Here is a 26951-nt window from a genome sequence, read left to right on the forward strand (position 1 = left end):
GATGGAAGCAAAGTCAATGTCACTTTATAGAAGGTTATGCATGGTGGGAAATCCTACTGGGCCATCTTGGGAAATACAGTTGCCATGGTGATATGGCAAATGTCTAGAAATGCAATCAATATACCATTCTAATGGTTTCTAATAAGTATGTGTGAAACCAACCCAGTTGCCTAAATAGTTTGACTGGAAATAATTTTCATCAGAGTTACTTTGGAAAATTACCAGGACTAAGTTGTATACAAATGGGAGCTCTTATTTTATATTGAAATCCAGATAAATGCACTGTAAAATCATCACGATGCCAGCAAAATAGAGGATGTATACTCATCCACTCATTCATTCATTCGTTCTTACAGCTGGTATTTTTTTTTATTGACTATCCACTTGCTTACGGGCACTATTAGCTCAATTATTGAGACAGAAATCCCATAAGATACAGATTTGGGAGGCTTCTTAGAGAAATTTTACCTTCCTCACTTCCCAACGACTCAATCTCAGAAGACAGCTCAAAAAAGCCACTTCTACAGCTCACAGGGCCTGCAGCTGGACTTGGGAGAGAGGTGGTGACAGTGGGGAGAAGAGGGGTGGGGAGCAGATGACCTCCTGCTCTGTCTCTCCCTCATCTGTTCATAGATATTGATACCATCCATTGTGAGTCTGTGTTTGCCTGTGTGTCTGTGTGTATATATGTGTATGCATGTGTGTGTATGTGTGTTTATATGTGTCTGTCTTTGTGTGTATGTGTGTGTGTCTGCATGTATGTGTATGTGTGTGTGTTTGTGTGCTTGTGTGCCTGTGTGTATGTGTGTCTGTGTTTGTGTGCTTCTGTGTGTCTGTGTGCATACGTCTATGTGTATGTGTGTCTGTCTTTGTGTCTGTGTATGTGTCTGTGTGCATGTGTGTGTCAGTGTATGTGTGTCTGTGTATATATATGTGTGTTTATGTTTATGTCTGTCTGTCTTTGTGCCTGTGTATATGTGTGTGTGTCTTTGTGTGTGTGTTTTCACATGTGTGTGTCTGTGTGTATGTGTATGTGGGTCTGTGTGCATGCATGTGTGTGTCTGTATGTTTGTGTGTCCGTGTGCTTCTGTGTGTCTGTGTGTGTTTGTATGTGTGTATGTGTATATGTGCATGTACGTGTGTGTGTGTCTCTGTGTGTGTGCATGTGTGTGCATGTGTGTGTCTGTGTGTCTGTGTGTGTGCATGTGTATGTGTGTGTGTGTGAGAGAGTGATGGGGGAGCCATTGGTTCCTCATAACTTAAGTCCCAGCTGTCATCTTAACTTTGAGGCTGGTCAGCAGGCAGTTTAAAAACAAATGAAGGCACCGATGCTGGGCACGTTCTGTTCAGAACTGAGGGACTGGCTGGTGCTTTGGCCACAGCTGGGCCTGGCCACATCCCTTCAGAGGAGCCACAGCTGGCTGGACTGAAACTGGCTGGGCCTGTCCCAGTGCCCTCCTGTCAACTGCTGTTGAGAGAACCTCACCCATCCCAGGGGAGTCCCAAGTTCAAGTCAAACTCTGGGCTCTTGAAGGGCTCTCCTGGACTAGCCACTGACACAGCCAGTATTGCCCTTCCCTGATGCTCCTGGGCTCTGTGGCCGACTTCATTCATTCATTCATTCACTCATTCAGTAAGTGCTTGTTGAGGGTCATCGCTGACACGGTCATGAGGGAATCCTGGGGCTCCCCTCCCACTGTCAGCACTGGGGCTCCAGGAAGATGGCTGCCTTCCATCTCCAATGCATTTTCATTTATTCTTTGAACAAAACTGCAAAGTTACTGGTTGATTGAAAAAGGAAAATTGGCACAAATGAATTAAATGACGCGTTGGGGTCACCGAGCAGTTGCGGATGAAGCCAAGGTCCCTGTTATAAGGAGGATGCTGCATGGACTCTTCCGTTCGGAGAAATATCACGAAGGCTCCCCGCCTCCAGCACGCGCCAGTGGACCCCTCTTGTGAAGCAGAGGTTAGCCCTGCACTCACGGTCCTCAGTTCCTACCGAAGCCAGCTCATCATTAGCAATTTGTATTGTGCATGCTGGCAATGCAGAGCCCAGGGTCGCTTTTTCTCGAGCCAGCGTCTTTTATCTGCAGTTGCACCCCAGCGAAGCTGTGGCCGGAATGTACGACTGTTACAGGGTCCAGGCTTCCTCCCATCTAGTTTGCGATGCCTCTCACATGCAAAGGTTATGTTTGTTTCCCTTTAAAAATAGCAGACGAGCAGATGAAACACTGCCTTAATTATCCTTCTGTAGAACACATTGAAAACGAGCCTCCCTGTTCTACTGGCAGAGCGAGAGGAAAATGTATCCTAAACCGCAGTGGGTGAAGCCTCTTCAGATGTCGGTCAGAGCCTTACCCACAGCCAGCCCCGCCCGACAGCCGTGAACACAAACAAACAGCTGTCACCCATTGACCTCACGATTCCTTGGTATATGAACCAAAGTGGAAGCGGGGAGAAAAGGAAATACTGCAGATATTTTTAAGTACAAGCAAAGACAGAAAGAGGAAAGTTGCAAAATTGGTTATATTTCTTTTTGCTTAAGTGTATAATGTTTGGATGACCAAAAAGTCAGTGTAAATTTATAATAAGATTATTTTCAAGAAAATCTACATATTAAGTTTTAAGGCCTATTTTACTTCATATATACATAAAGTACCATTTTGAAAAGTGATATAATCCATGCATATCCCAAAATACTACATGTTTTTTTGAGAAAGGAAGGGACCGTGAGGTTTTTTTTCACATCTGACGTATTATAGTATAATCCATATTCCTCCTGTAACACTTAGTTCTTGAAAGGATCTACTCATGTCTGTGTTTAGGCAGGCGCTAGCACTGATGTCAGTATTGTGTACAGAGAAAACAAACATGCTCTGAATTTACTGAATTTGATGCAACTCACATTTGAGAACATATTGAACAATCTAAAATTATTGTAAAGTGGAAAATTTTTCAGGCTTTGAAATCATTAACAGTGGCATGAAACAGTTATACAATTTCCATGGTCAAATCTCATCCCCCCAGATTTATGCCTTTAATCTTAGATCTGTGTATTTCATCTTTGCTCCTAAAACGTGTATTTCTTTATGTTCTATAATAATGAACAATTCAAATTTTAAAAAAAACCACCATTTCTGCATTATAAATGTTAGATCTTAATTTTAACAAGTAAAAAATTAGACCACTTTGTAAAATAATGTCAATTCAAGGAATTTAAATCAAGAATTAGGCACACTAGTGCCTATTCGCTCTAGAGGCCTTTTTGAGGGGCATTTAGCACCCTCTAGTGACAACAATTCAAGCTGTTCAAAGGGAACTTCCCTGCACGGCTCATGTCTGGTTTCTAGCTGGCAAGTAAACAATGCAGTGTGGTTCTTTAGGCAGGAGGTGGTTGCTTCCTCAAATCCTTGAGGCAGGATTATTTTTGTAGCTGTAAATAAAGGCTGGAATAATCTCCACCAGGCAACTGCGCAGTGGGAAAACCATGATTTATCCCTATCGGCTATAATATTCTTTGGCTTATCATGGCCAGTCCACTCACAAAGAACATTTCTAGTACTCCTTGAACACTGCAGCCTTTCCCAAAACATGTGCTGAGATCTGTGTGGGCATCAGATGACAACAACAAATTTACTGACATCATCGTTCAGTTCAAGTCGGTGCATTTAACAGGATTTAACACATTTTCATATGAGTGAATTGGAAAAGAACTGGCCTGCTTTCACTTCCGCTGCACCTCTGTGTCCTCTGCGTTGCTTGCAATGGGAGATAATACAGTGTGGAGAGGGTGAGGTGTGGAGAGGGGGCGAGGGATGAGGAGGGCTGGGGTGGAGAGGATACCATGTGCAGTGTACGGTGTAGCAGTTACTGCGCTGAGACAGACTCCCAGGGTCCTGTGCTCCTGACTTCAGGCACGGGTATAGGGCTTCATTGCATCCGCAGGTAGCCTGGTGATGATACTCATGCAAATATAAATGAATTTGTGGCAAAGATTTTTTGCCTTCGCTTCATTTCTGATTCCATTTGTGATAGAAATAAATTAGTAAATAAATCATCAAATGAGGTGATGCTGAATTAAAGTCCACCTCAACCTAAAACTAAAAGCCAACTTTAGGAAGCAGCAGGAAAAATTATTAATGCAGGCTTCTGTATAAATTGAACGCTATTATAGTGCCACTTATGATCTTTCTTTAAGAAGTAATCTGTATTTTCTTTAAAAATAGTTCATAAAATAGGCTGGGCACGGTGGCTCACGCCTGTAATCCCAGCACTTTGGGAGGCCGAGGCAGGCGGATCACGAGGTCAGGAGATCGAGACCATCCTGGCTAACACAGTGAAACCCCGTATCTACTAAAAATACAAAAAATTAGCCGGGCGAGGTGGCGGGCGCCTGTAGTCCCAGCTACTAGGGAGGCTGAGGAAGGAGAATGGCCTGAACCCCGGGGGGGCAGAGCCTGCAGTGAACCGAGATCGTGCCACTGCACTCCAACCTGGGCGACAGCGAGACTCCGTCTCAAAAAAAAAAAAAAGTTCATAAAAGAGTGACAGATTAAGACAAAAATAAGTGATGCTGTTTAGTATCTTATAGGTGAGATTGACACACTTCTTAAAAAATCACTTAAAATTCTGACTAGAATCAAAATCAAAATTAATTTCAACAACCTGGGATAAATTCTCAGTTTGGCCAAGGATGGTGACCGGGGACAGTACCTGGGAAAGGATACTTTGGATCTGAGTCGGGGGTAGAGTGGGATGCCAGTTAGATGCTTTTGTGAATCTTAATTATATGCCCTGTGGGCATACCAAGCCTTATGGGCACCAATGGCAACGTGATGTCTGTAGCATCTATGCTCAGATATACCCGGTTATATGGATAAAGAAGTTGAAACTCATTTAATGGTTTCCAAATTATATAGAGAAGCCTAATAATTGGAACAATACATTTAAAAGTTATTTTAAACTAAATAATGGTGACAAAATAATTACTCTCCTCTTAGGTTTCTTTCTGAAAACCATAGATAATACATTGACATATTTGGAGTCCTTGATAATGGTTTTAATATTCCTGCATTTTTAAAGTCATATGGAGTTGAGTAAGAGCAAAATTGGCATAAACTTGAGAACGTGTGGGATGCTTATGAAATTGTGTTTATTGAAATCATTGCTCCATGTGAGCTTATAGAACTGAACTGACGTGTGCTTCAGTATTAAGGAAATTGCAACTTGGTGTTGAGAAGTTGAGGATTTGGTATGTGATAACAGTTTCCTTGGTTTCTATTAGTTCAGATCAACCAAGAGACTGAAGAATACATTCACCACTTAGAGAAAGTGTTGAAACAATGGTTATTTAAATTGTAATTGGATTATTTCTTAATGTGCTGCTGGGGGATATGGCACTCCCCTCTCCCCCCCACACCCTCATACACACACTCACACATTCATACACACATACGTAGTTGTATCCAGTGGAGTGAAGCTGTAATCATGAAGTGTGCTGTGAACAGAAAAACCGTCCTTAAACAGCACTGACTGGGTGCCCTTGAGGGCTGAGAGTGTCTTAATGCTGCATATGTTCTCAGGCAAATCCTCCAACTGCTGCAGATGGAAAAGTTCCACGGAGTGCTGGAGTTTTCCATTGTGTGGCAGCCCCAGATGCTTGATTCTTATCTACAATCTCAGGCATGTTCCTGGCAAAAATCCTTGGGACATCGTTCTTGCGGGGCTCTCATGAATAATCCAAACACTATGCATTTTAAATTCATGTGTCATCTTAAGGACGATATACAGCACTTTTGTCCTATTGTTTTGTCCTTAAAAACCTGCGTTTCATGGGTCGCTCCCAGGCTCTGAAGTTTTATGTGTTCAGAATTTGAGGAGACTGAGATAGGCTTCCCGAATGCGGAGACACGCGGTGACTGGATAGAGCCCTGTAATCCTGGCTTCCTGAGTGCCCACTGGAGTTCCTGGCAGGAAAAGGCATGCCATTAATATCACCTGAATGGATTAATGCCGCATAGATGGCCTCCACAAAACTCTTGATCATTTCTGGGTTTTCTTAATAAAATGAAAAAAAAAAAGAGCTCTATGCTTGCTGTAGACATTTAAAAAAGAACAGGCATTTGGGCATGCTAAAAGGTTTGATGCCTACAAGTATTGTGGGTTGCACTTTTTACAGAACATGCCTGTAATTTTCAGATATTTACAAAAATGTACAACATTGCATGTTACTTACATATTTTTATATTAGTATATAATTTATGTTTATTACAAATTTATGTTTTGAAAATATAAGCGAACCAAAGAAGAAGAGGGGAAAAAACAAAAAGCTTCTCTGCCATTAGTGTTATAAGATACAGCTGTCAATATTTTTACTTTGCCTTTTTATTTATTTTTTATTTTTTGACTGTTACAAAAGGTTATTGGCCAGGCACGGTGGCTCACGCCTGTAATCCCAGCACTTTGGGAGGCCGAGGCAGGTGGATCACGAGGTCAAGAGATCAAGACCATCCTGGCCAACATGGTGAAACCCCATCTCTACTAAAAATACAAAAAATTAGCCGGGCATGGTGGTGGGCACCCGTAGTCCCAGCTACTCCGGAGGCTGAGGCAGGAGAATGGCGTGAACCCGGGAGGCGGAGCTTGCAGTGAGCCGAGATTGCGCCACTGCACTCCAGCCTGGGTGACAGAGCGAGACTCCATCTCAAAAAAAAAAAAAGTTATTTAACAAAAAGTCTAATATGAAACATACATGACCTAATTTTTACATATAGTAAAACAGGCCCTTTGGAGAGGGGACATGGATTTTTCTGTTGAACAGCCATTATTTATACTCATTCCAAAGTTTCTAATATGATGACACTATTTCCTTGTATTACCACCGTTCCAATACTGTTCTGCTGCCAACTAGTTGACATCTCCACACATTCATCTATCACAAGATTCATAAAGGGATCAAGTCCCCATAATATTGCTTGGACATGTCTGCCACCATTGCATTTCATCTTTCAACTCGGGAAGGTTAGCTTCACTCATGGTGCCTATTCCTCGGGTTCACAGATGCTTTGGAACAGAATGTATGGCCACCCCCATCTGCCTTTTTATTTTTAACAAAATGGGTCTACGATATAATTCTCCTATATTCTGTGATTTTTTAACTAACCAGGTAAGATATCAGAGCAGTTTTCCATATTGCTAAGTGTTCATCTACTACGTCATTTTCCTGCAATGTTTTTGAGGAGGATGGGCGTTCCATTGTGTGGACGTATAGGGCAGGGATAAAGACATGAATGAGTCATGAGTGAATCTTCTGTTGTGTCCCCACAGATGTGGAGGTTCAGACGGGTCTCCTCTCTTTGCTCTGCGCATGTATCACGTTGAGAACCATGTGGCTGTCATTCAGAGTGTTCTTAGCTCCTGACCTTCCTCACCATATTCCGTACAGAGAAGTTAGTAAGGGAACAAGAATGAGAACTTGTTCGATCTTTAGAAAATGGGAAGAAATGATTTTAGGATAAATAAATAATAGTGCTTCTTTTATTGTGACAGTGAATTTATGGTATATTTATTTTATATTATTTTGTTTCTTTCTTTGGAGTAAAATGTGAGGACACTAGTGGAAGGTTTTGGCAGATTCACAGGAGATGGGTTTGTGGCAGAGAAGCATGCAATGGAAATGTATACTTTATTCATAGGTTCTGCTGTCCACAGCCACTGGGTGGGCTGTGCTGGTCTAGTGTGATGTTTGTTGTGTCTCAAGGAGAGTGAAAAAGGACCCTGCCCTGACAGGCTCATGGCAGGATGGGCCTCAGGTAGGGGCCGTGTGCCAGATTGCCCCCTAACTTGGTCTATGTGGTGACTTGGAGGGTATATTTCCCTAGGGAGAGGAGGTATCAGGCGGGAAAGGCAGCCTGGTTATCTTAGGCTGCTGGGTGGTGTAGGGATGAGGCCATTTAATAGCATAGACTTGGGGTACAGGTGAGGAAAGCTGAAGTGATATCTATATCTTCAGATAATTTCCCCATAGGATAATGTTTGGGAAATGGTTTCTGCACTACTATATTCTAGTTAATAGATGTGCCTTGGCCGGGCGCGGTGGCTCATGCCTCTAATCCCAGCACTTTGGGAGGCTGAGGCAGGTGGATCACGAAGTCAGGAGATCGAGACCATCCTGGCTAACATGGTGAAACCCCGTCTCTCCTAAAAATACAAAAAAAAAATTAGCCAGGTGTGGTGGTGGGCGCCTGTAGTTGCAGCTACTCAGGAGGCTGAGGCAGGAGAATGGCATGAACCTGGGAGGCGGAGCTTGCAGTGAGCTGAGATCACACCACTGCACTCCAGCATGGGTGACAGCAAGATTCCGTCTCAAAAAAAAAAAAAAAGATGTGCCTTGTGCTATCAAGAGCCAAAGTTTTTTTTAAAACACTTTACATTAGTCAGAGATTACCAGGCTTGGATGCTATGATGCCATTTGAAACATCAAGAATTATTCTCTTTGAAGACAACAGGAATCAAACATTTTGTCATTAGAAATGAGGCAGAGTTTCCTTTGTAACATTTTGGAACAGAATTTACCACTCAGTATCCCCAAATTAACTTTTATTAGATCACTTTTTATGTTTGTATGCATTTCCAAAATTAGACACAATGAAACTTATGGATCGAATATTGATCAAATAATCGCATCTGTTTTTCTCTTTTTTAGTATCCAATAAATAAATTTGTCTCTTATAAAACAATATTTTTATTAGTTAGAAAACAAAGGATATATGCATGCATGTATGTTATACGTAAATAAATATGGGAGAGAGAGACAGAGATTGAGAGAGAGAGCGTACGTGTGAGAGAAAGCAGAGAAAATGATGTACATTGGCACCAGTAGACAATCAGAGTTAACCAGGTGAAGGGTATTAGGAGTTTTGTGTATTATCTTGTGGCTTTTCTGTAAGTTGGAAATTATTTCAAAATAGAGAGGTAAGAAATCCCACTCTTCACAGTTTGATTTGCATTAGGCAAGAACCAGGGAGTTAAGGTCAAATCATCACTGAAGCATTAGATCCTGGAAATGCTGATCTTTCCTGCTGCAGGGAACAACTGAGGGCTGGATTAGCAACCAGGAGGCATGCGTGAGGCGGGACCATGCAGGATTTTCTTCCGTGGCTATTTCATTAGCAAAGCGTTCATCTTATTTAAAGCTGGTGTTTGGTAAATGCATCATTGGGCGTCACATGTTGTGGGGGCCACAGTTAACGTTTTACGTTGATGCTTCTTAGGAGAGAACAAAAAGCAAGGACACTCAGGGAAGCTGAGAGAGCTTTTCTCCTCCACACTCCAGAATTCTAGTGGAAGCTGCCCAGATAAAACAGCTCAGGACTTTGAAATTTTCGGGGAAACAGGATTTTAATCAGCCTGCCATCTTATTCATTGTTCAGAGATGAAAAGAGCGGAAATCAACACCCCCTCAAAATGTAGGTGCTGAGAACTTAGGTTCTGATTTCTACAGAATGATTTTCTTACAACATACTCTCTTTTCTTTTCCTTCTTTCTTTCCCTCCATCCCTTCCTCCTTCCCTCCTCCCTCCATCCTCCCATCCTCCTTTCTCCCTCTCTTCCGTCCTTCCTTTCTCCTTCTCCTTCCTTTTTTTCTTGTCCTCTTCCCTCTCTCCTCCTCCTCCTCTCCTTCCTCCCCCTTTCCCCCCTTATCTTTCTCCTTCTCCTCCTTCTTCTATCATAACATGAGGTGATAAATCAGACGTATATACTAAAAGCCAGAATGGCCTGGGCTGGTGGACAGAACTCTGACACATACCAGCCTAAAGTCTGAGTGAAATCTATTTACTGAACGTCCAACTCTGCAACCAGGAATTGTCAGATGACTCAGGACTTAGTCTATTGTGTTCTTGGGGTCCCCTGTTGAGACCACACCTCTTTGTGGGTCCTGCGTTCCTGTAGCTAGATTCAAAGCAAAATGTTTCTTCCAAGCAATTTCCTGAAAATGAGTAATTAAAGTCCTGAAACCCTCTAAGGAATGTTCAGGCCTGCATTCGCTCTACTTCCTTCGAGGAGAAAGCAGACCTGTGACCCTGAACTTATAGCTTGGATTTTTAACATGTAATGGGGCCCTCACATGGCATCTCTGGGTAGCCAAAAGTTCTATGAGGATCTGTTGTCGGCAACATGGATGTCTGTCAGAGTGAGACCAGCTCACTGACATTCCGGGACATTTATAGTCACTTCAGTTATTTGGATTTTAATAAATACTTGAAAGCAAGACTTGGAAAGGTTTATTTTTCCTCTTTATTTTTCTTGTTTACTGTAAGCCTAGAGTCCTTGCGTTTTCAACAACTTTGTTGTAGAGCAAATAAAAAGTGCAGGTATTTGGAAGGAGAAAATGAAACTGTTCTGGAACACTCATCTGAAATGTTGAATAAATACAGGTTGTTAAAAATCAGCCAGGCAATGGCCGTTACTGAACATGGCCATCTATTAACATGAAATAAACTCCACCTGCAAAGTTTCCTTTTAGGAGAAAGGAGCTCAAGTCCTCTGTCCTAGTAATTCTGCGAAGAATTGGGCTGCAAAGGGCTGGCACCCGGGGCAGTGGGGTGCCCTCAACGCCTTGGCTCCAAGGTGCTCGCAGCCCGTGTGAAGCCATGCGGAGTCCCATCACATCTGCATCCTGCCTTGGTCTCAGTGCAGTGTGTCACATGGCGGCACACCGGTCACACCTGCTGTGGCAGTCCCCGTCCCAATTGATGCCTTTTCTTTTTTTAATTAAAAAAAAATCTCCTGGCTGCATATCATCAAGAAAAACAACATTGTTTTCAGGGTCTCTTATCTCTCCACTCCCAAATATCCTGTTTCTTTGGGCTGGACAGCCAGGACCAATAGAAACCTCTTCCTGCCATTGGCTGACTTCATTTCCCAGACTTAGCACAATCTCATCCGCTCTAAACAACCTCATCAAAACTACTTTCTGGTCAGAGAGAAGCAATAATTATTATTAACATTTATTAACGATCAATAAACTTGATTGCATTATGGCCAGCACCATTAAGGTAAGGAAAGGGTTCCTTTTAATTTGACAAAATCTTGTTCTTGTTACTCTTTTCTTTGGTTTCCTTTATCAAGGCAGATAAGTTAGGGTTGGGCAACACCCCCACTGCCACAATAGAGGACAACAAGATTTCCTTTGCACTGCCTAGTAAATTTCCTTTTTCCTACTCCAACCATCCGCAAGGCTTAAAAACTTCAAACTCAGAAAAAAATTGGGGTTTCTAAATTCACTGTTGAGGGCTGTGGATTACTTTTGGAAAGGCTTTTCGGAGCGCTTCTGAATTTTCAGATTCTCTAACTATCCCTAACGGTGCCTGGATGTGTGTCTGAGAAAAGGCAGCAGCCTCGGAGAGGTTGAAGGGTCGGGTCAAAGCAAAAGATGGGTTTGTGAATGTCGGACATTTGGAGGCTCTTCGGTGGCTCCTTAGCGTCAGGGATGCCAGGCAGTCCCAGTGGAAGCGAAGAGATACTCGGCAAGTGGCTGCTGGTAATGGGACACGAATGTTGACTTGATTTGTGGGACATCCATGCTGAGAACTGAGTGTTCACGTAACTCAAATGGGGGTAATTTGGTTTGTTCCGCTATATGTTTATCTTCAATAAAATACCTACTCTCTGTGCACCGTGAGTAAGATTTCTTCCTAGCAATGGTTAGGTTTGCGGGGATTGGAAAGCAATGGCTGGTCGGTTCTCTGTGCTCTGGGGTGTTTGGTCTGATGCATTTCCTTGCCTAAGTTTTTAGTAGATGGCATATAGAGATTAATGTGGAGGTAAATCTGCACAGGTACAATCCTAAATATGGCCTGATTCTTGGAAATGAAGCCAATTTAGTGGTGACTGCAAGTCAGGGGGCATGCAGTCTTGAATGGGGGTCTGTTCAGTTGTTTTAAAGGCCACCATACCTTCGTGACATTTGTAGAAATGTGAAAAATCAGCAACAAAAGCAGATGCTGAGTGGAGGAAAAAGAAAATTGTGTTTGTTGCATGTCTTTAGTTTTGCTGCATGAAGGTGAGAAGCATTTGGTGGTGTTTTCATGAGGCTTTTAGTTTGTTGGAAAGTGCACAAGAAAATGGAAGTTTGCCCAGAATTGGGCCAAGCCATTTTCAAAAATACTCTTTGGTTTGGTATTTTCATAATTTGAAATGTTTGTATTAGAAGATTTAACTCATGTACCATAGAAACTGTGTTTCAGAAGTTCAGCTTTTATTTCTCAAGGTGTGTTCAATAATATATTAAAAATCTACGTACCAAGAACTTTCACCGTATAGAGACTTTTCTTTCTTTGGCTTCAAGGATTGGAATCTGCTGAAATATGGCTCCTATACGCAGGAATTATAAAACCAAGAGTTAATGTGCCCTACTTTTAGCTACATGAATAGAAATTACTTGATTTTGTGACCCAAAATGTTGTCTTTTTTTTTCTTATTTTCATCCTTATTCATATGCATGTTAAATCAAATATTCTGTGTAAATCTTGAATAGCTTGGGTACGATCTTATGTGTTATTTTTTTCCCAAAAAAATCAGTGCATTAAAAAGGACATTGAAATAACAGACCATCCTTTAGAAGGTAGGTACATTTTGCAAAATATCCAAATGCGTTATACAGTTTCATTTAAAATATACATTTATGAATACATGAAGCTATTTTGAAAGTTTGAATATTTTGTGATTTTCTGAACACTTTTTTGGAAATAATAGCTTACACTTGTCTAAGATACTATGCTTGATTTAACATTTGATTACATTGCATTATGTGTTTATTGTATGTACCCAAGTGAACCCTTAGAATGACTACAGGTGAATTTTTTTTTAATCTTCTGTTAAAATAGTCCCTCTTTATAGGTGACTTCCTTTAAGACATGTTTCTGTTAGATTTCCTGGGTAAAGTAATGAGATGATTTTACAGCCTTGTTTATAGAGTGGAAAAAGGAGGTCCTGAGTCTGTTGACTACAGTTTCAATTACGTTAGTGCAAAGCCCAAGTTAGCATAGGGAAAATTATGGCTGTCCACTGGAATTAGGAAACAGCCCCCCATAGAGGCAATTTCCAGTCTCCAATGCACTCTGTTTTTTTGTTGTTTCAGTAAATAAATCAATTAGTCGATTAGGTATCAGATGCTCCGAATTTGTTAAGCTGGTTTTCCGCATTTGAGTGGAGTTTTTATTTTTTTGCATTGTCATTTGTAAGACCCTATGAGACACTGTGAAAAGCTAAATATTCTTATCCAGTCTTTGTGATTCTTACCATCATTTTCCCTTGGTAATTTGAAACTGGGAATAAAATGTTTCAACTGGAAGAAGTAAAGGAATTTTGGGAACTTAGGTGAGAGTGCTCGTTTATCTCTAAGTGTCTGTGAATTTTAAGATCAGCTTAAGAGTTCTAGTAAAGACTTGGAAGCAACAAAGCTGATGGTTTGCAGACAATTCACAGATCAGTTTTGGTGCTTCCCTTGGGCATTGGTGACATCTGACAATATTGAGAGGTGCTGAACCTCACCAGCCCCACTGTCCCCGCAAACAGCTCGGTGTTTGCTACAGACTGCAGGGATCCTGCTGTTGCACTGAAAACTCGATTGTGCTTCAGTTAGGAGTTTTAACCTAATTTCCCAAAGACTCTCCTGATTCCTTTTTTTTTTAATGCCATCTGCAATTTGGGAAGTCTAATGAAGCCTACAGTCCTTTCTCAGAATAATACTTTCAGGTGCATAAAAAGAAATACATAGAATTACAACAGAAATACAGTTCTCTTCCCGGACCTTTTAAGGAGAACGTGAACCCCAGGTTGCGAGTTCTGACCCTAGAAAGATACTTAATGTGTAAAAAGGGAATGTGGGGGATTTTCCATCATCACAGAGATCTGACATTGAAGGATGTGGAGAGAGCCAGCAGCTGGCAGCAGCATCAGGGGAAAGCATCTTAAAAATCAGACAGAACATGGAAAGTTACTAACAAGGCTTGGTGGAGATCTGAGGGCACCCTAGTGCTGTTTCCATGACTTGCCTAAAGAAGTTACTTTTTTTGAATTAACAGAGGTTGGAAGGTTTGATGGTAATTGAAACACGACCTGATAGGACTCAATTTTATTAATTTAAAGACATAAAGCTTGCATTATATATGCCATGTTTGCACATTTGCACTTCTTGAACATTTGCTATTGCATGTGAGGGAAACTTATTAAGACTAAGAGTTATATGAAGAAAGTTTAACTCCTCATAGAATTTTGATGGATGTGAATAATGAGTTTAATAGCTACAGATATATGATTTTTCATCAACCCGTTGGCTAAGTGAAATACGAATTGCGTCAGTCCTTGTTACTTTGGGGGGATTCCGGGAGAATGGAAGGAAGGCCCGGGGCAAAATGCCGCTGCCTTGCTGTGCATAAGTCATTTCAGAGCATGCTCTGAGTATCTGTCCTTGCTGAAAAGTGGCTTTACAGGCCGCTACTTTAAAACAACTTGCTGCTTCTGTTCTTGGTCAGCTCTGTGATCCAGGCAGCCCTCTGTGGACACAGCACACTTCTCCCTGGCCCTGTGCTTGTGTGTGCATGCACCCATGCACGCCAGGCACCCTGATTCAGTGACCCCGGAAAGCAGGATTGAGAATGGCTCAATCTGTGGACATATTCCCCCCCATGAAATACAGTGCAGGACTGCAATGCTCTCAGACAATGTGCTGAGCCTGAACCATTTCTTAATTATCTACGTTTATAAGTGATTATCTCATAAAGTTTTTGTTTTGCAAAACAGATCTTTATTTAAACACAAACACAGGTTAACAACTCTTGAAAAAGCATACATAAAAATAAGTAAATGAAACAACCATTTCTGTTGTCTTCAGGAAAATATGACTGATACATTTAGAACTTTAGAATAAGATTCCCTCTGTGGGAGTGGAGACCCAAAGCCATTATAGGCATCCCAACAGCTTGGCGGATTTATTGGTTTAACAGCTGATACATAAGAGAATCACAGGGTGAAGGCCATGGGGAAGCCAGACGGATGAGAGTTTCTCTGAAATGCAAAACCTCAGAGAAGAGACAGGGACAGTCTCCAGGCTGTTCCAGCGTTTGGTAGCACACTGTGCTCTGGCGGGGTCTTTTCTGTGGAGCTACCTCAAGGAGAGCCTTCTTGTCCCCTCCTTTGACCCCACAGGATAGAGGACAACGGCTCCCTGGCCTGGGAATTCTGTCAGACCACCCCTGATGGCGCTTCTCTTACCTTTCGTGGCCGCAGACACGCTTGCATTTGCTTCCTTCCTGTTGTGACCCTGGGCAAGGTAGCTAGCCTGTCTGACCTCAGTGTCCTCATCTGTAAAATGGGATCATAATGGCTACCCTGTCTTGCACCCATCCTCAATAAATGGCAGATGCCATCAGATGCCCCCCCCCCGCGGATGTAACCTTTTCTACCGTATTGTCTTTCAGGCTCTGCACTCAATCCTCTTAACATTTCCCATGGCCCCCCTTCAGCTGTGAAGCCCACAGCCACAGACTGCTCTGATGTGTGGCCTCCCACACCCAGGCAGGGTACATCTGGGTCTGGGCAGCCACGGGACAGGGAAGGAAGAAGGAGGGAGCTTGCAGGGGTGCTTGTTAAAGGTGTAGCAGGGCAGGTACCACACACAGGGGCAGGTGGAGCGTCCAGGAGTCGCCCGAGGTGGTGCTGGTCAGAGAGGCTGGCTTCGTCCTGTTCTGAGCTGAGGCTTCTGGAGGAGGACAGAGGCCTACGACTGCATCGTGCTCCTAGTTAGGTCAGGAACAGCACCCTGGAATACCCCACTGTCCTTTTTACTCGTGAATTACCAAAAATACATCTTGTTCTTTAGCGTAAATTACAAACATAAAAAATTCTCATGGTAGAGAAAATGTTTAACAGTCATCACAAAGTCAATATAAATTGTTCAGATCCTAACTAACCACAGCGAATTCCTAACAATTGGGATGTGTCTCTCCACGGTGTGTATCTGTTTGGCCTTGTATCTACCTACCTGTCCTGCTCTTCTCAGCGTTGTTTTACAAGCATTTTCCCATGTTACTAACATTTTGTGATAAGCAGAAATTTTATGTTTCATTATATTCTATCTAAAATACGTATTACCATTTTATAACCAATATCCTAGTGTATAAAGTGATGCTGCTTACGATGTTTCACTAATTATATTGCAGTACACCATCTATTTGATTTTTTGAATACTTTTTATTAGTACTGGTGCCTAGAAAGGAATTATCGAGCCAATGGGTATATATATATTTTAAGTCTTTGCCAAATTTAAATATTTGCCAATTTAAAAAATAATTACCAGATTATTCTCTGGAAGGATTATACCAGTTCCCCCTTTTTCTAGCCACATATGAGACCAGTTCCACACTACACCCATAACAACTCTGAATATTTTACTCTTTGAATCTTTGCCATTCTGACAGGTAAGAACAGAATCTCATTTTTATTTGTACTTCTTTAATTTTAGTATTTCATTACTTTTTTTGTTTGTTTGCTGTGAACCCATTTCGGCTAGTGGTCCACTGTGACCTCTGGATTTTTTTTCTTATTATACTTTTATTCCCTGTTTGGTCTAGCTTACTTTCCACATATTTCCCCTATTGAGCTTGGCCAGGACATGTTTTATAAAATTTAACATCGATTCCCATCTGTCCACCCTCCCACTCTTCATTTTCTTTCTTGTCAGCACATTCTCCCAGCTTTGCTTGTGTTTGTTGTTGAGTGTGAATAATTTATGTATACCCACTGATATCACAGAAGCTGTTTTTAGTGATATCTTATCCATTTCTTCTGTGTCCTCAACAGTGACTGGCAAAGAGTAGAGGTTCAATAAGCATTTGTTGAAAACATAAACTTTAATTTTAATTATTTGAAATCATAAAGAGGAAGTTAAGATATCAGAGTAATGTAATCCTCATTGTAGACTTCAAATAGAATTCTTATGTTTTTAGAGACATTTATCCTAGTAAAATAACATTAATTAAAATGGACTTAAATTGATGTTTAAGAACGTATAAAAAATGTAGCTGTAGTATCTTGAATTCATAATCCAGACTAACATCATCCTAATAACTGCTTGTTATGTGCCAAGCCTTGTGCTAAACTCTCACAATGTCTCATGTGATCCTCACAGCAGCCTGGGTACTGCTGCTTTCTTACAGATAAGGACAAAGGATTAGAGAGGCGAAGTGACTTATACAAGTCACACAAATCTGTCTCCCTTCTCTTTATCATCTGATCTCTTTTTTCCTGCTATTCACCCTAGCTGTAAATAGTGAATTACTATGCAGAGAAACATGATGTATTAAGTGTTATGGAGACACATGAAATAATTGGATAATGAAAATTATTATCGCTGGGTACTTTATGTTATCTACTCTTCTCTGAAAAATCCCATAGGCAACAATTCTTATACTCTAGGTGGCTAATCAAAACAAAGTTCTAGAAAATTCAAGAGATAAAACTCTAGCACTGAATTCTATATTTGCTCAGTGACAAGAATTCTTTCCATATTTGGCGAGATCCAAGGGGCAGTGCCTTCAGATTCCAGATCAGCTGCTGATTTAAATTTCCTCATCCCAAGTATCAACTTCCTTGCACTCGTCTTGGGCGTCAATAATGAACACGCAGGTCAGAGTTTTCCATAAGGCCTTAACAAGTCTTTCAGCAGGGTGTTCATGGAATTAAACTCTGGGAAGAACAGTAATCTGCTGTTGTACACAGATAAGTACAGAGACATTTTGAAAAGAAATGCTAAGGCCAAGCAAAATGATTTATTTTTAAAGTGCCACATCAGAATCCAATCATAACATTAACCTCAGGGCTGTTACTTTAAACACGTTTGTTAAAAACAATGCTTGTTGAATTTTTGAAAATATAATAACTTTATGCAAAGATCCCGCACTCTTGCATTTAACACATTCCACTTTTTAAATCCTTCTGCCTTGATGATTTAAAATCTCCCTTGCTGTTTTTTTTTTTTTAATTTATCAAGTATTGACACAGAATCAGCACTGAAGAAGGGACCCTTCTGCTACCTCCACATTCACATTCCCCCCCAAAGGCCATTCATTCAGATCATCAGCCAGCAGTGAGTTTCTCATCTCCATGCTCTTTGGGTTTCATTGGGTTTTATTGGGTCTTTGTTTCTTGTTTTTTTTTTTTAATTTTGACAGTGTGCACATGATGCTTACCTTTGAGGAAGAAGAAACTGTTGAAACAACACTTCAGAATCTGTCAACACAATTAGTTTGTGTCTCAATTTGAGGGAGATGTCCCAAGACATTGCTCCAAGTTAAAAAAAAAAAAAAAGTATGTGGTTTTGCATTGCGTAGTCCTCTTTGGATCCATATGATATGTATGCCTTCCCTGACCTTCCAGAGAACATCAAAAACATGAAGGTTGAATCCGGAGAGCACAGCCCACTTTTATCTTTGGCCCAGGGAGGCACGTGGTACTCTGTATTTCTTCGTGGCATCCTTAAAATAGCCTCTGTGGAAAAGGGATTGGCCTTATCTTCCGTGCAACGGATGGGAGGCATAGATATAGCTGCTGGCAAGGGGAAGTGGAAAGAGGCCCGTCTGGGAGAGGGTGGCCCGGAGCTTTAGTTTGATGCTGCAGGACTTCCCCAGGTGAACGCATCTCTCCTGGCCCTAGCTCCCTTATAGGAAAATGGAGGTGGTCAGCTCTGCCTTCTCCACGGTGAGCATCTGATGACTGTGCTGGTGCCAGGATGCAGGGGGAGCTAACAGCAGTGCCCCTATCGGATCTTGAAACTGGGGAGGGGTCTTGTGCAGTGGGCAGGGGAAATGGGCCCCCACCTGGCTTTTGGGGTTCACACCCTGGCTGTTCTACTTCCTGGTCATTTCACCTTTGACAAGCCACAGTCTCCCACCTGTGGCTTTGACAAGCCACAAGTCCCCCACCTTTTTTTTTCAATTTATACAGCAGTTTGTGAATGAATTTTGTTTTCAAGTAGCCAATTTGTCCATTTTCCTGTGATGAACATGTTTTTATCTCTTCATTATAAAGTAAGAACTCTGACAGACACAGTGAGCTCCCAGTTATTCACAAGCACCTGATCTGCATTGGAGATTGCTTAAAACAGGGCTGGGAAATGCTTGCTGGTGAGTTCACCTGACACTATGCCCAGCAGGTCCTGGAAGGAGACATTCAGGGCGTTGTTACCTTCTGCATCTCCCTATTCTTCTTATTCTCCTTCCATACTCTTTCTCTCTCATTGCAATCACTATCCACCTGGAAGGAGGCTTGAAAAACACAAAGGACAACAAGGATGACGAGGGGGACCCCTCCTGAGCCTCTTAAATGCTGAGGGATCCTTCCTGGACCTGCTTTCATTCATTCCAAGCTGCCTCTCCTAGACAATCACTTCTCTTACCTCAGGAAATCTGGGATGGTGCAGGTTTGCAAGCTTGATCTGGAATAAAGAAACAAAGGAAAAGACGGACCGAGAGGCTTGGCCTACGCCAGGCAAAAGTCAGCAAAAGCAGCCACTACACATCTCCTTTTGAGTTCTAACTTTTCACTTTGTCTTGTGTGAACTCCTAAACTGGAAGCATATTTATATTCACATAAAAATAAGAATATTGTCCAAGGTCAAATGTAAGTGACTTTTACGAGTTATTGGACTTTGTGAATTACTCATTCTACCAACTTGAATTAACATAGATAGTTTTGTTGACTTTACCTTCTTTGTAAGCCAAACAGTATGAACTCGGTTAAGCCGGTCCTAGGAGAAAAGACATAAAATGTGTGTTGCTAGGATAGCATTCTAGTGAAGGACGCCCCTTCTTTGTTTCTTGTGCATCCCTGTGAGGGTACCTCTGTCCATCCCAAGAGTTGTTTTCATTGACTCACTGTTGAAAGCCCATGCCTATTGTAACCAATTTTGATAAGAAGCTGGTTAACAAATAAGCACATGTATACATTTTTTAAAGCCTTGTTCTTCTGGAGATGGAAAACATCTTTTTTTAGATCACATGTTTACTGCTTTGGTAAACAGTAAAATGCTGCTACAGCAATTACCTTGAGGATAAAGGGTTTGTAGACAGATACTTCCTGCGTTCACTTCCTACACAGATAGCCAGCCCAACCAGAGACGCACTGATGCAGGAAGGGCTCCCAGTGGAAACTTCCTCTCTCCGAATGTGTGTCTATTATTCGTTATCTCCTCTCCAAGGGGAATAAGCTTGTTGCTCCAGATTTTCTAGGAGAATTCTGTCTTGAAACAGGTAAAAATATAAAGTTTCTAAAGTAATGGTTTCAGTCCCTCGTTCTCATCCTCGGTGTCATCTACTTGGTGATTTTTAAGGGGACGTGATTAGACTAGAATAGACTTGTCTATGAGTAACATGCCCCGTAGGCACCTCCGTCTCCTTTGAATCATGGAAAATGATGCATAATTCGAATGTTTTTATATTTGGTAGAAAAATAAGTCTCTTTGAGATTCAATGGAAGGCCTTTTCTATGGTTAGTTGAAAGGTCATTTTAGATTTTGCTTTCTTTAGTCAAGCAGAGATTACCAGATTTGGGTACAAAAAATATCAGCTCACAGATTGTTCTCTGTGCTGATTTTACAGCAGTTACTAAATTCCAACGAATGCATTGTTTAGGCCCTTTGAACCGAAGCAAATAAAACCACAGCGCACACACACTAAACAATAGGGTATCATCAATTAGCCATCTACAGGATGTGTCCTTGCGGACTGGCCCCTTTGTAGGAGAAAAAAAAAATAGATCAGGTCAACAAACAATAACACTGAACAATAAACTAAACAAAATAAATAGCACCTGGGAGCCCCTCAAGCACTGGCGAAGCACCAAAGGGTGATGTTTACACACTCTACACACGGAAACCCACAACTCCACCCAGATCTGCAGGTCCCTAAAATACTCAAAGAACTCAGCAGCCAATCATTGCTGGGTCACCTCATGGTGAAGTACCCCCTTTGGTGATCAGAAAATGCTGAGCCTCTTAAATGCTGTTTTCATTCACTCCAAGCTGGCTCTCGTAGACAATCACTTCTCTCACCCCAGGAAATCAGGGACAGTGCATTGCAAAGGGAAGAAGACAGTATCTAACAGGGTATTCTGCCTGGCCTATTCCACAAGTGCCGATGACTGCCGGCGGGGGGCAGAGATTGCATTTGACCCTGAGAGACTGCCAGACGTGGTGAGATGCTGTCATGTCTCATGTAGATGTTAATGCACGAATATATTCTAATGATTTTATCCACATATTCAATATATGTATTTTGTATTTAACATGAAATTGAATTGAAGTGAAATTGCCCAAAGAGATATTTTCCTTTAGGGACTCATTTCTTCACATACTTTTGCTTATCTTGTTGGAAGACACACTACGTCAATCTCAGTACCCTGTTTGAATGAAGACTGCTTTCCTCCTATGTATCTGTTGCCCCTAGACAGTCATTGTGCAGCTTGTTACCTTTCTGTGAAACTCCATGAGACGGCTCCAACATTCATCCTTACAGGTGCTGCCTCCTGACACTTCTGCTTCTTTGCAAAATGACTTCCCTGATCTCCTGAGTCTGTATTATTTCCAGTGCTGCCTGAACCACATTTGGGTGATGCTACGGGACCAGACAGCAGACAGATTTGTCATGGATGCCTGATGGGATAGGACTTTGTTGGCATCCTCTCTGAAAATCTCCCTTGCCTGGCTAGGGATTGTTTTATTTTATTTTCTTTAGCCTGTAACAAATACAGGTTCAATATCTCCATTGAATAATATATTGTAGAAAGAAAGGCAGTAATAAAAACTTTGTTCTTTTTCCCCATTTGAAAAACAATTATTATAGGAGTTTAGAAAATAAAAATTTTAAAAAGAAAATCAAAATAATTGATGTTACACCATCAAGGGTCTTTGAATACTCGATTCTTTTCTGATTTTTTTTGTCTTTACTCCTATACCAATGTATTCTTTATAAAGAATAATAAAATTTGAGAAATTAAGCTCATTTTTATTAATACCTTTCTATCCACTTCTTTTTTTTTTTCCAGGATAGTGAAAAAAAAAAAAAAAGAGGAGTGAGGGCTGAACTTGTTACGATTTAGAAATTAAGGCCCATGCTCCTTCTTAAGGACCCAGTTTCTCTATATGAAGCAGATCCAGACCGCAGGTCCCTGTCCCACCACGCCTTTCACTTCCCTGTGCCTCGTTTCCTCATGTGTAGAAGAGAGTCAGACATGATAATAACTCCTACTTCTTGGTAGTGTTGCAAGGATTAAGCAGCTTAATACATGTATGTGCTTTGAACAGTAACGTGCTGTAGTGTACAAAAGATGTACGTTGCAGACCAGGCATGCTGGCAGCCGGCTGTAGTTTCAGCTTCTCGGGAAGCCAAAGCAAAGGATCTCTTGAGCCTCAGTATCTGCGGTCAGCCTGGGCAACCTGGCAAAAGACCTCCTCTCATAATAATAACAACAATAATAATAACGTTAGCTGTTATGGGCTCTTATTGGTTACTTATCCCAGTCACAGTCTTCTTATTTAATGTACTCTCCTATCTCATTTGTTTCTTCTGAAGTAATCAATTATCTTCCTTGATTGTGTTTGTTTCCAGTATTTGTCTTTGGAAAGGAATCCTGCATTTATACCTGGTTATTTATAGCTTCTCCTAAAGGGATGAAAGTATTTCCCTACACAGTCATGCATCACCACGCCGGGTCAGTTCCGAGAAATGAGTTGTTAGATGATTTCATCGTGCAAACATCACAAAGAGCACTTACACAAACGTAGATGGCATAGCCGGCTACACACGTAGGCTATAGGCTATATGGTGTAGCCTGTGCTCCTAGGCTACAAACCTGTGCAGCATGTGGCCAGGCTGAATACTGTAGGCAATTGTGACACTTAACACAATGGTTTTTATGTATCAAAATGTGGAAAAGGTATAGTAATAATGCAGTATAGGCCAGGTGCGGTGGCTCACGCCTGTAATCCCAGCACTTTTGGAGGCTGATGCGGGTGGATCGTGAGGTCAGGAGATCGAGACCGTCCTGGCTAACACAGTGAAATCCCGTCTCCACTAAAAATATAAAAAATCAGCCAGGCATGGTGGCACGTGCCTGTAGTCCTAGCTACTCGGGAGGCTGAGGCAGGAGAATTGCTTGAACCTGGGAGGCAAAGGTTGCTGTGAGCTGAGATCACGCCACTGCACTCCAGCCTGGGCAACAGAGCGAGACTCCATCTCAAAATAATAATTATTATTAGTAGTAAGAAGGAAAAAAATGGTACACCTGTACACCTGTGTAAGCCACTTACCGTGAATGGAGCTTGCAGGATGGAAAGTGGATGTGGATCTGGGTGAATCAGTGAGTGGTGAGTGAATGTGAAAGCCTGGGACATCACTGTCTACTACTGTAGACGTATAAACGCTGTATATTGGCCGGGCGTGGTGGCTCATGCCTGTAATCTCAGCACTTTGGGAGGCCGAGGCAGGCGGATCACGAGGTCAGGAGATTGAGACCATCCTGGCCAACATAGTGAAACCCCATCTCTACTGAAAATACAAAAATTAGCCGGGCATGGTGGCGTATGCCTGTAATCCCAGCTACTTGGGAGGCGGAGGCAGGAGAATCCCTTGAACCAGGGAGTTGGAGGTTGCAGTGAGCCAAGATTGTGCCACAGCACTCTAGCCTGGCGACACAGCGAGACTCCGTCTCAAAAAAAAAAAAAAAAACAACACTGTATATTTACACTAAATTTATTAAAACATTTCTTTCTTCAATAGTAAATTAATATTAGATTACTATAACTTTTTTACTTATTAAACTTAATTTTTTAAACTTTTTGACTCTTTTGTACTCACTTAGCTTGAAACACAAATACACGGTTCAGTTGTACAGAAATATTTTCATCCTTTATATCCTTACTCAATAAGCTTTGTTCTATTTTTTTTAACTTTCTAAACTTTTTATTAAAAACTAAGACACAAACACACACATTAGCATAGGACTACACAGGGTCAGGATCATCAGTATCACTGTTTTTCATCTCTACATCTTGTCCCTGTGCCACTGGAAGGTCTGCAGGGACAGTAACCTGCATGGAGCTGTCATCTCCTACGATAACAGTGCCTTATTGTGGAATCCTTCTTGAAGGACCTGCCTGAGGCTGTTTTACAGTTAACTTTTTTTTTGGAAATAGAAAAAGTACACTCTAAAATAATAATAAAAAGTATTGTATAGTAAATATGTAAACCAATAACATAGTCAACTATTAACATTATCAACTGTTATATACTGTACATAATTGTATGTGCTATACTTTATACAACTGGCAACACAGTAGGTTTATACACCAGCACCACCAAAAACTTGTGAGAAATGCATTGTGCTACAGTGTTACTACAGCTGTATGTCACTAGGCCATAGAGATTTTTCAGCTCCGTTACAATCTTATGGTACTGTCGTCCTATACGCAGTCTGTCATTGTCCAAAACATCATTATGCAACTGCTGAATGTATGCTAATTGCTTTGTTCTCATGCTATTCCTTTGAGGACAGTAGAGAAAACATAAGAGAGTTACAACTGTTATTCCATTTGGTGGCTCAACTGACATGTTAACCAAACTTTCAACAGCTGAACTCACTGCATTTTTGTGAGCCCAGAAAATCAATAGTTTTGATAATTTAAAGTTGGAGAAATGAAAGATGTTCATTGTTTCCTCCCATTCTTATGCTTTGGGTGATGCTATTAAATAAATTAATGTGTTTGTGCAATGGGGAGAGACCACTGTTCTCTGGAGTGGATCTAGAGGTTACAAAGTCAAGCTGTTTTGGACCAACTATTTAGAGTGGCACGTTCTTTAGGGGAGGTGAGCAGGCATCTACTGAATTATCATATTGCTGGTTAATCATGATTAAGAATCTATAGAACCTCGACCGGGCGCAGTGGCTCACACATGTAATCCCAGCACTTTGGGAGGCTGAGGCGGGCAGATTGTCTGAGCTCAGGAGTTCACGACCAGCCTGGGCAACACAGTGAAACCCCATCTCTACTAAAATACAAAAAATTAGCCGAGCGTCAAGACCAGAAACTCAAAACATGCGTTGTTAAAGTTCTATGCCTTAAGCTCTGTGGCTGTCGTCATGTAACCTTTCAGTCGTGCTGATGGTGCCTATTAAGAAGCAGGCTATCAGTAAATGTCCATTTCATAAATGAATGAATAACTTCCTGCATGACAAATGCATGAGTGAGTGCGTGTATCAGTGACGTGGCTGGCACCCTATGTTGAAATCACAGAGAATTGCTTATTTTTTTTTTATTTTTATTTTTTTGAGACATAGTCTCGCTTTGTCACCCAGGCTGGAATGCGGTGGCGCGATCTTGGCTCACTGCAACCTCCACCCCCTCCCGGGATTCAAGAGATTCCCCTGCCTCAGCCTCCCGAGTAGCTGGGACTACAGACATGTGCCACCATGCCCGGCTATTTTTTGTTTGTTTGTTTGTTTGTTTGTTTTTTTAGTAGAGACGGGGTTTCACTGTGTTAGCCAGGATGGTCTCAATCTCCTGCCCTCAAGATCCACCTGCCTCAGCCTCCCAAAGTGCTGGGATTATAGGCGTGAGCCACCACGCCTGGCCGAGAATTGCTTTTTATATCATGAAAGATGGAGTCCATTTTCCCCAGATGCATATACAATTGTTATATACCACTTATATTAACAAATCCATACTTTTCCAAAAGAGTGGTTTGAACTCTGACTTTTTGATTTATTTTTTAAAAGTTTTATTTTATATATTTAAGGTGTACAACATGATGTTTTGATATACATGAAGATGGTGATAAGGTTCCGATAGTGAAGCAAATTAACATATCCATCATCTTACATAGTTACACATTCTTTTTTTGTGGGGCAAGAGCACCTAAAATCTACTCTTTAAGCAAAAATCCCAAGTAGAGCACAGCACAGTATTATTAAGCACATCCCTTATGGTGTACGTTAGATCTCTAGATTTGTTCACCCTGCATATTTGCTACTTTATATTCTTTGACCTACATCTCCCCATTTCCCCATTTTGTTTGTTTGTTATAGATTTTACATATAAGTGAGATCATGCAGTATTTATCTTTCTGTGTCTGGCTTATTTCACTTAGCTTAATGTCCTCCAGATTCATCCATAATGTGGCAATTGGTAGAATCTCTTTTTGAAAGCTAAATGGGCCAGGCATAGTGGCTCACGCCTGTAATCCCAACACTTTGTGAGGCCGAGGTAGGTGGATCACTTGAGGCCAGGAGTTCGAGACCAGCCTGGCCAACATGGTGAAACCCTGTCTCTACTAAAAATATAATTAGTGGGGTGTGGTGGTGGGTGCCTGTAATCCTAGCTATGTGGGAGGCTAAGACAGGAGAATCACTTGAACCTGGGAGGCAGAGGTTGCAGTCAATCGAGATCGTGCCACTGCACTCCAGCCTGGGCAACAGAGTGAGGTTCCATCTCAAAAAAAAAAAAAAAAAAAAAGGCTAAATGATATTCCGTTGAATATATCCACCACAATTTATTTTATGTATTCATCCATTGATGGACACTTTGGTTGTTTTCATATCTTGGCTATCGCGAGTAATGCTGCAATGAATATGGCACTGCAGGTATCTTTATGAGATAGTGATTACATTTCTTTGGGAAAATACCCAGAAAAGGGATTGCTGGGTCATATGGTAGTTCTATTTTTAATTTCTTTAGGAACCTCCATACTTTTTTCCACAGTGTCTGCAACATTCCATGTTCCCACCAACAGTGTGCAAGGATTCCCTTTTCTCACATTCTTGCCAACACTTACTATTTCTTGTCTTTTTGACCATAGCCGTCTGAACAGATGTGAGGTGATACCTCATTGTGTCTT

The 26951-nt window shown here is 41.4% G+C and overlaps 2 protein-coding genes across 9 annotated transcripts in view; one reads left to right on the plus strand and one right to left on the minus strand.

Annotated features, from left to right (window-relative positions):
• The window catches only part of ERG (ETS transcription factor ERG), a 297697-nt gene that overhangs the window by 154896 nt on the left and 115850 nt on the right, over nucleotides 1-26951 (plus strand). For 2 of the 8 annotated variants that reach the window (XM_032174495.2, XM_032174497.2), the window contains exon 1: nucleotides 10946-11060. The exons of the other annotated variants lie outside the window; for them this stretch is intronic. In XM_032174495.2, coding sequence (XP_032030386.1) covers nucleotides 11043-11060 — 18 coding nt within the window. In that variant the 5' untranslated portion in view covers nucleotides 10946-11042. Of the gene's footprint in view, nucleotides 1-10945; nucleotides 11061-26951 lie in introns of those variants that run through there. 8 annotated transcript variants of the gene reach the window in all.
• Nucleotides 6837-7007, minus strand: LOC116481706 (small nuclear ribonucleoprotein G-like). The gene has a single exon (XM_032753452.1). The coding sequence runs from the start codon at nucleotides 7005-7007 to the stop codon at nucleotides 6837-6839; it is 171 nt and encodes a 56-aa protein (XP_032609343.1).

Source organism: Hylobates moloch, unplaced genomic scaffold (assembly GCF_009828535.3).
Source record: "Hylobates moloch isolate HMO894 unplaced genomic scaffold, HMol_V3 SCAFFOLD_14, whole genome shotgun sequence".
NCBI classification, from domain to species: Eukaryota; Metazoa; Chordata; class Mammalia; order Primates; family Hylobatidae; genus Hylobates; species Hylobates moloch.

Excerpts from the sequence above, each read along its gene's own strand:
- LOC116481706 (XM_032753452.1), bottom strand. The coding sequence starts at position 7,007 with ATGAAATGCAATGGTGGCAGACATGTCCAAGCAATATTATGGGGACTT.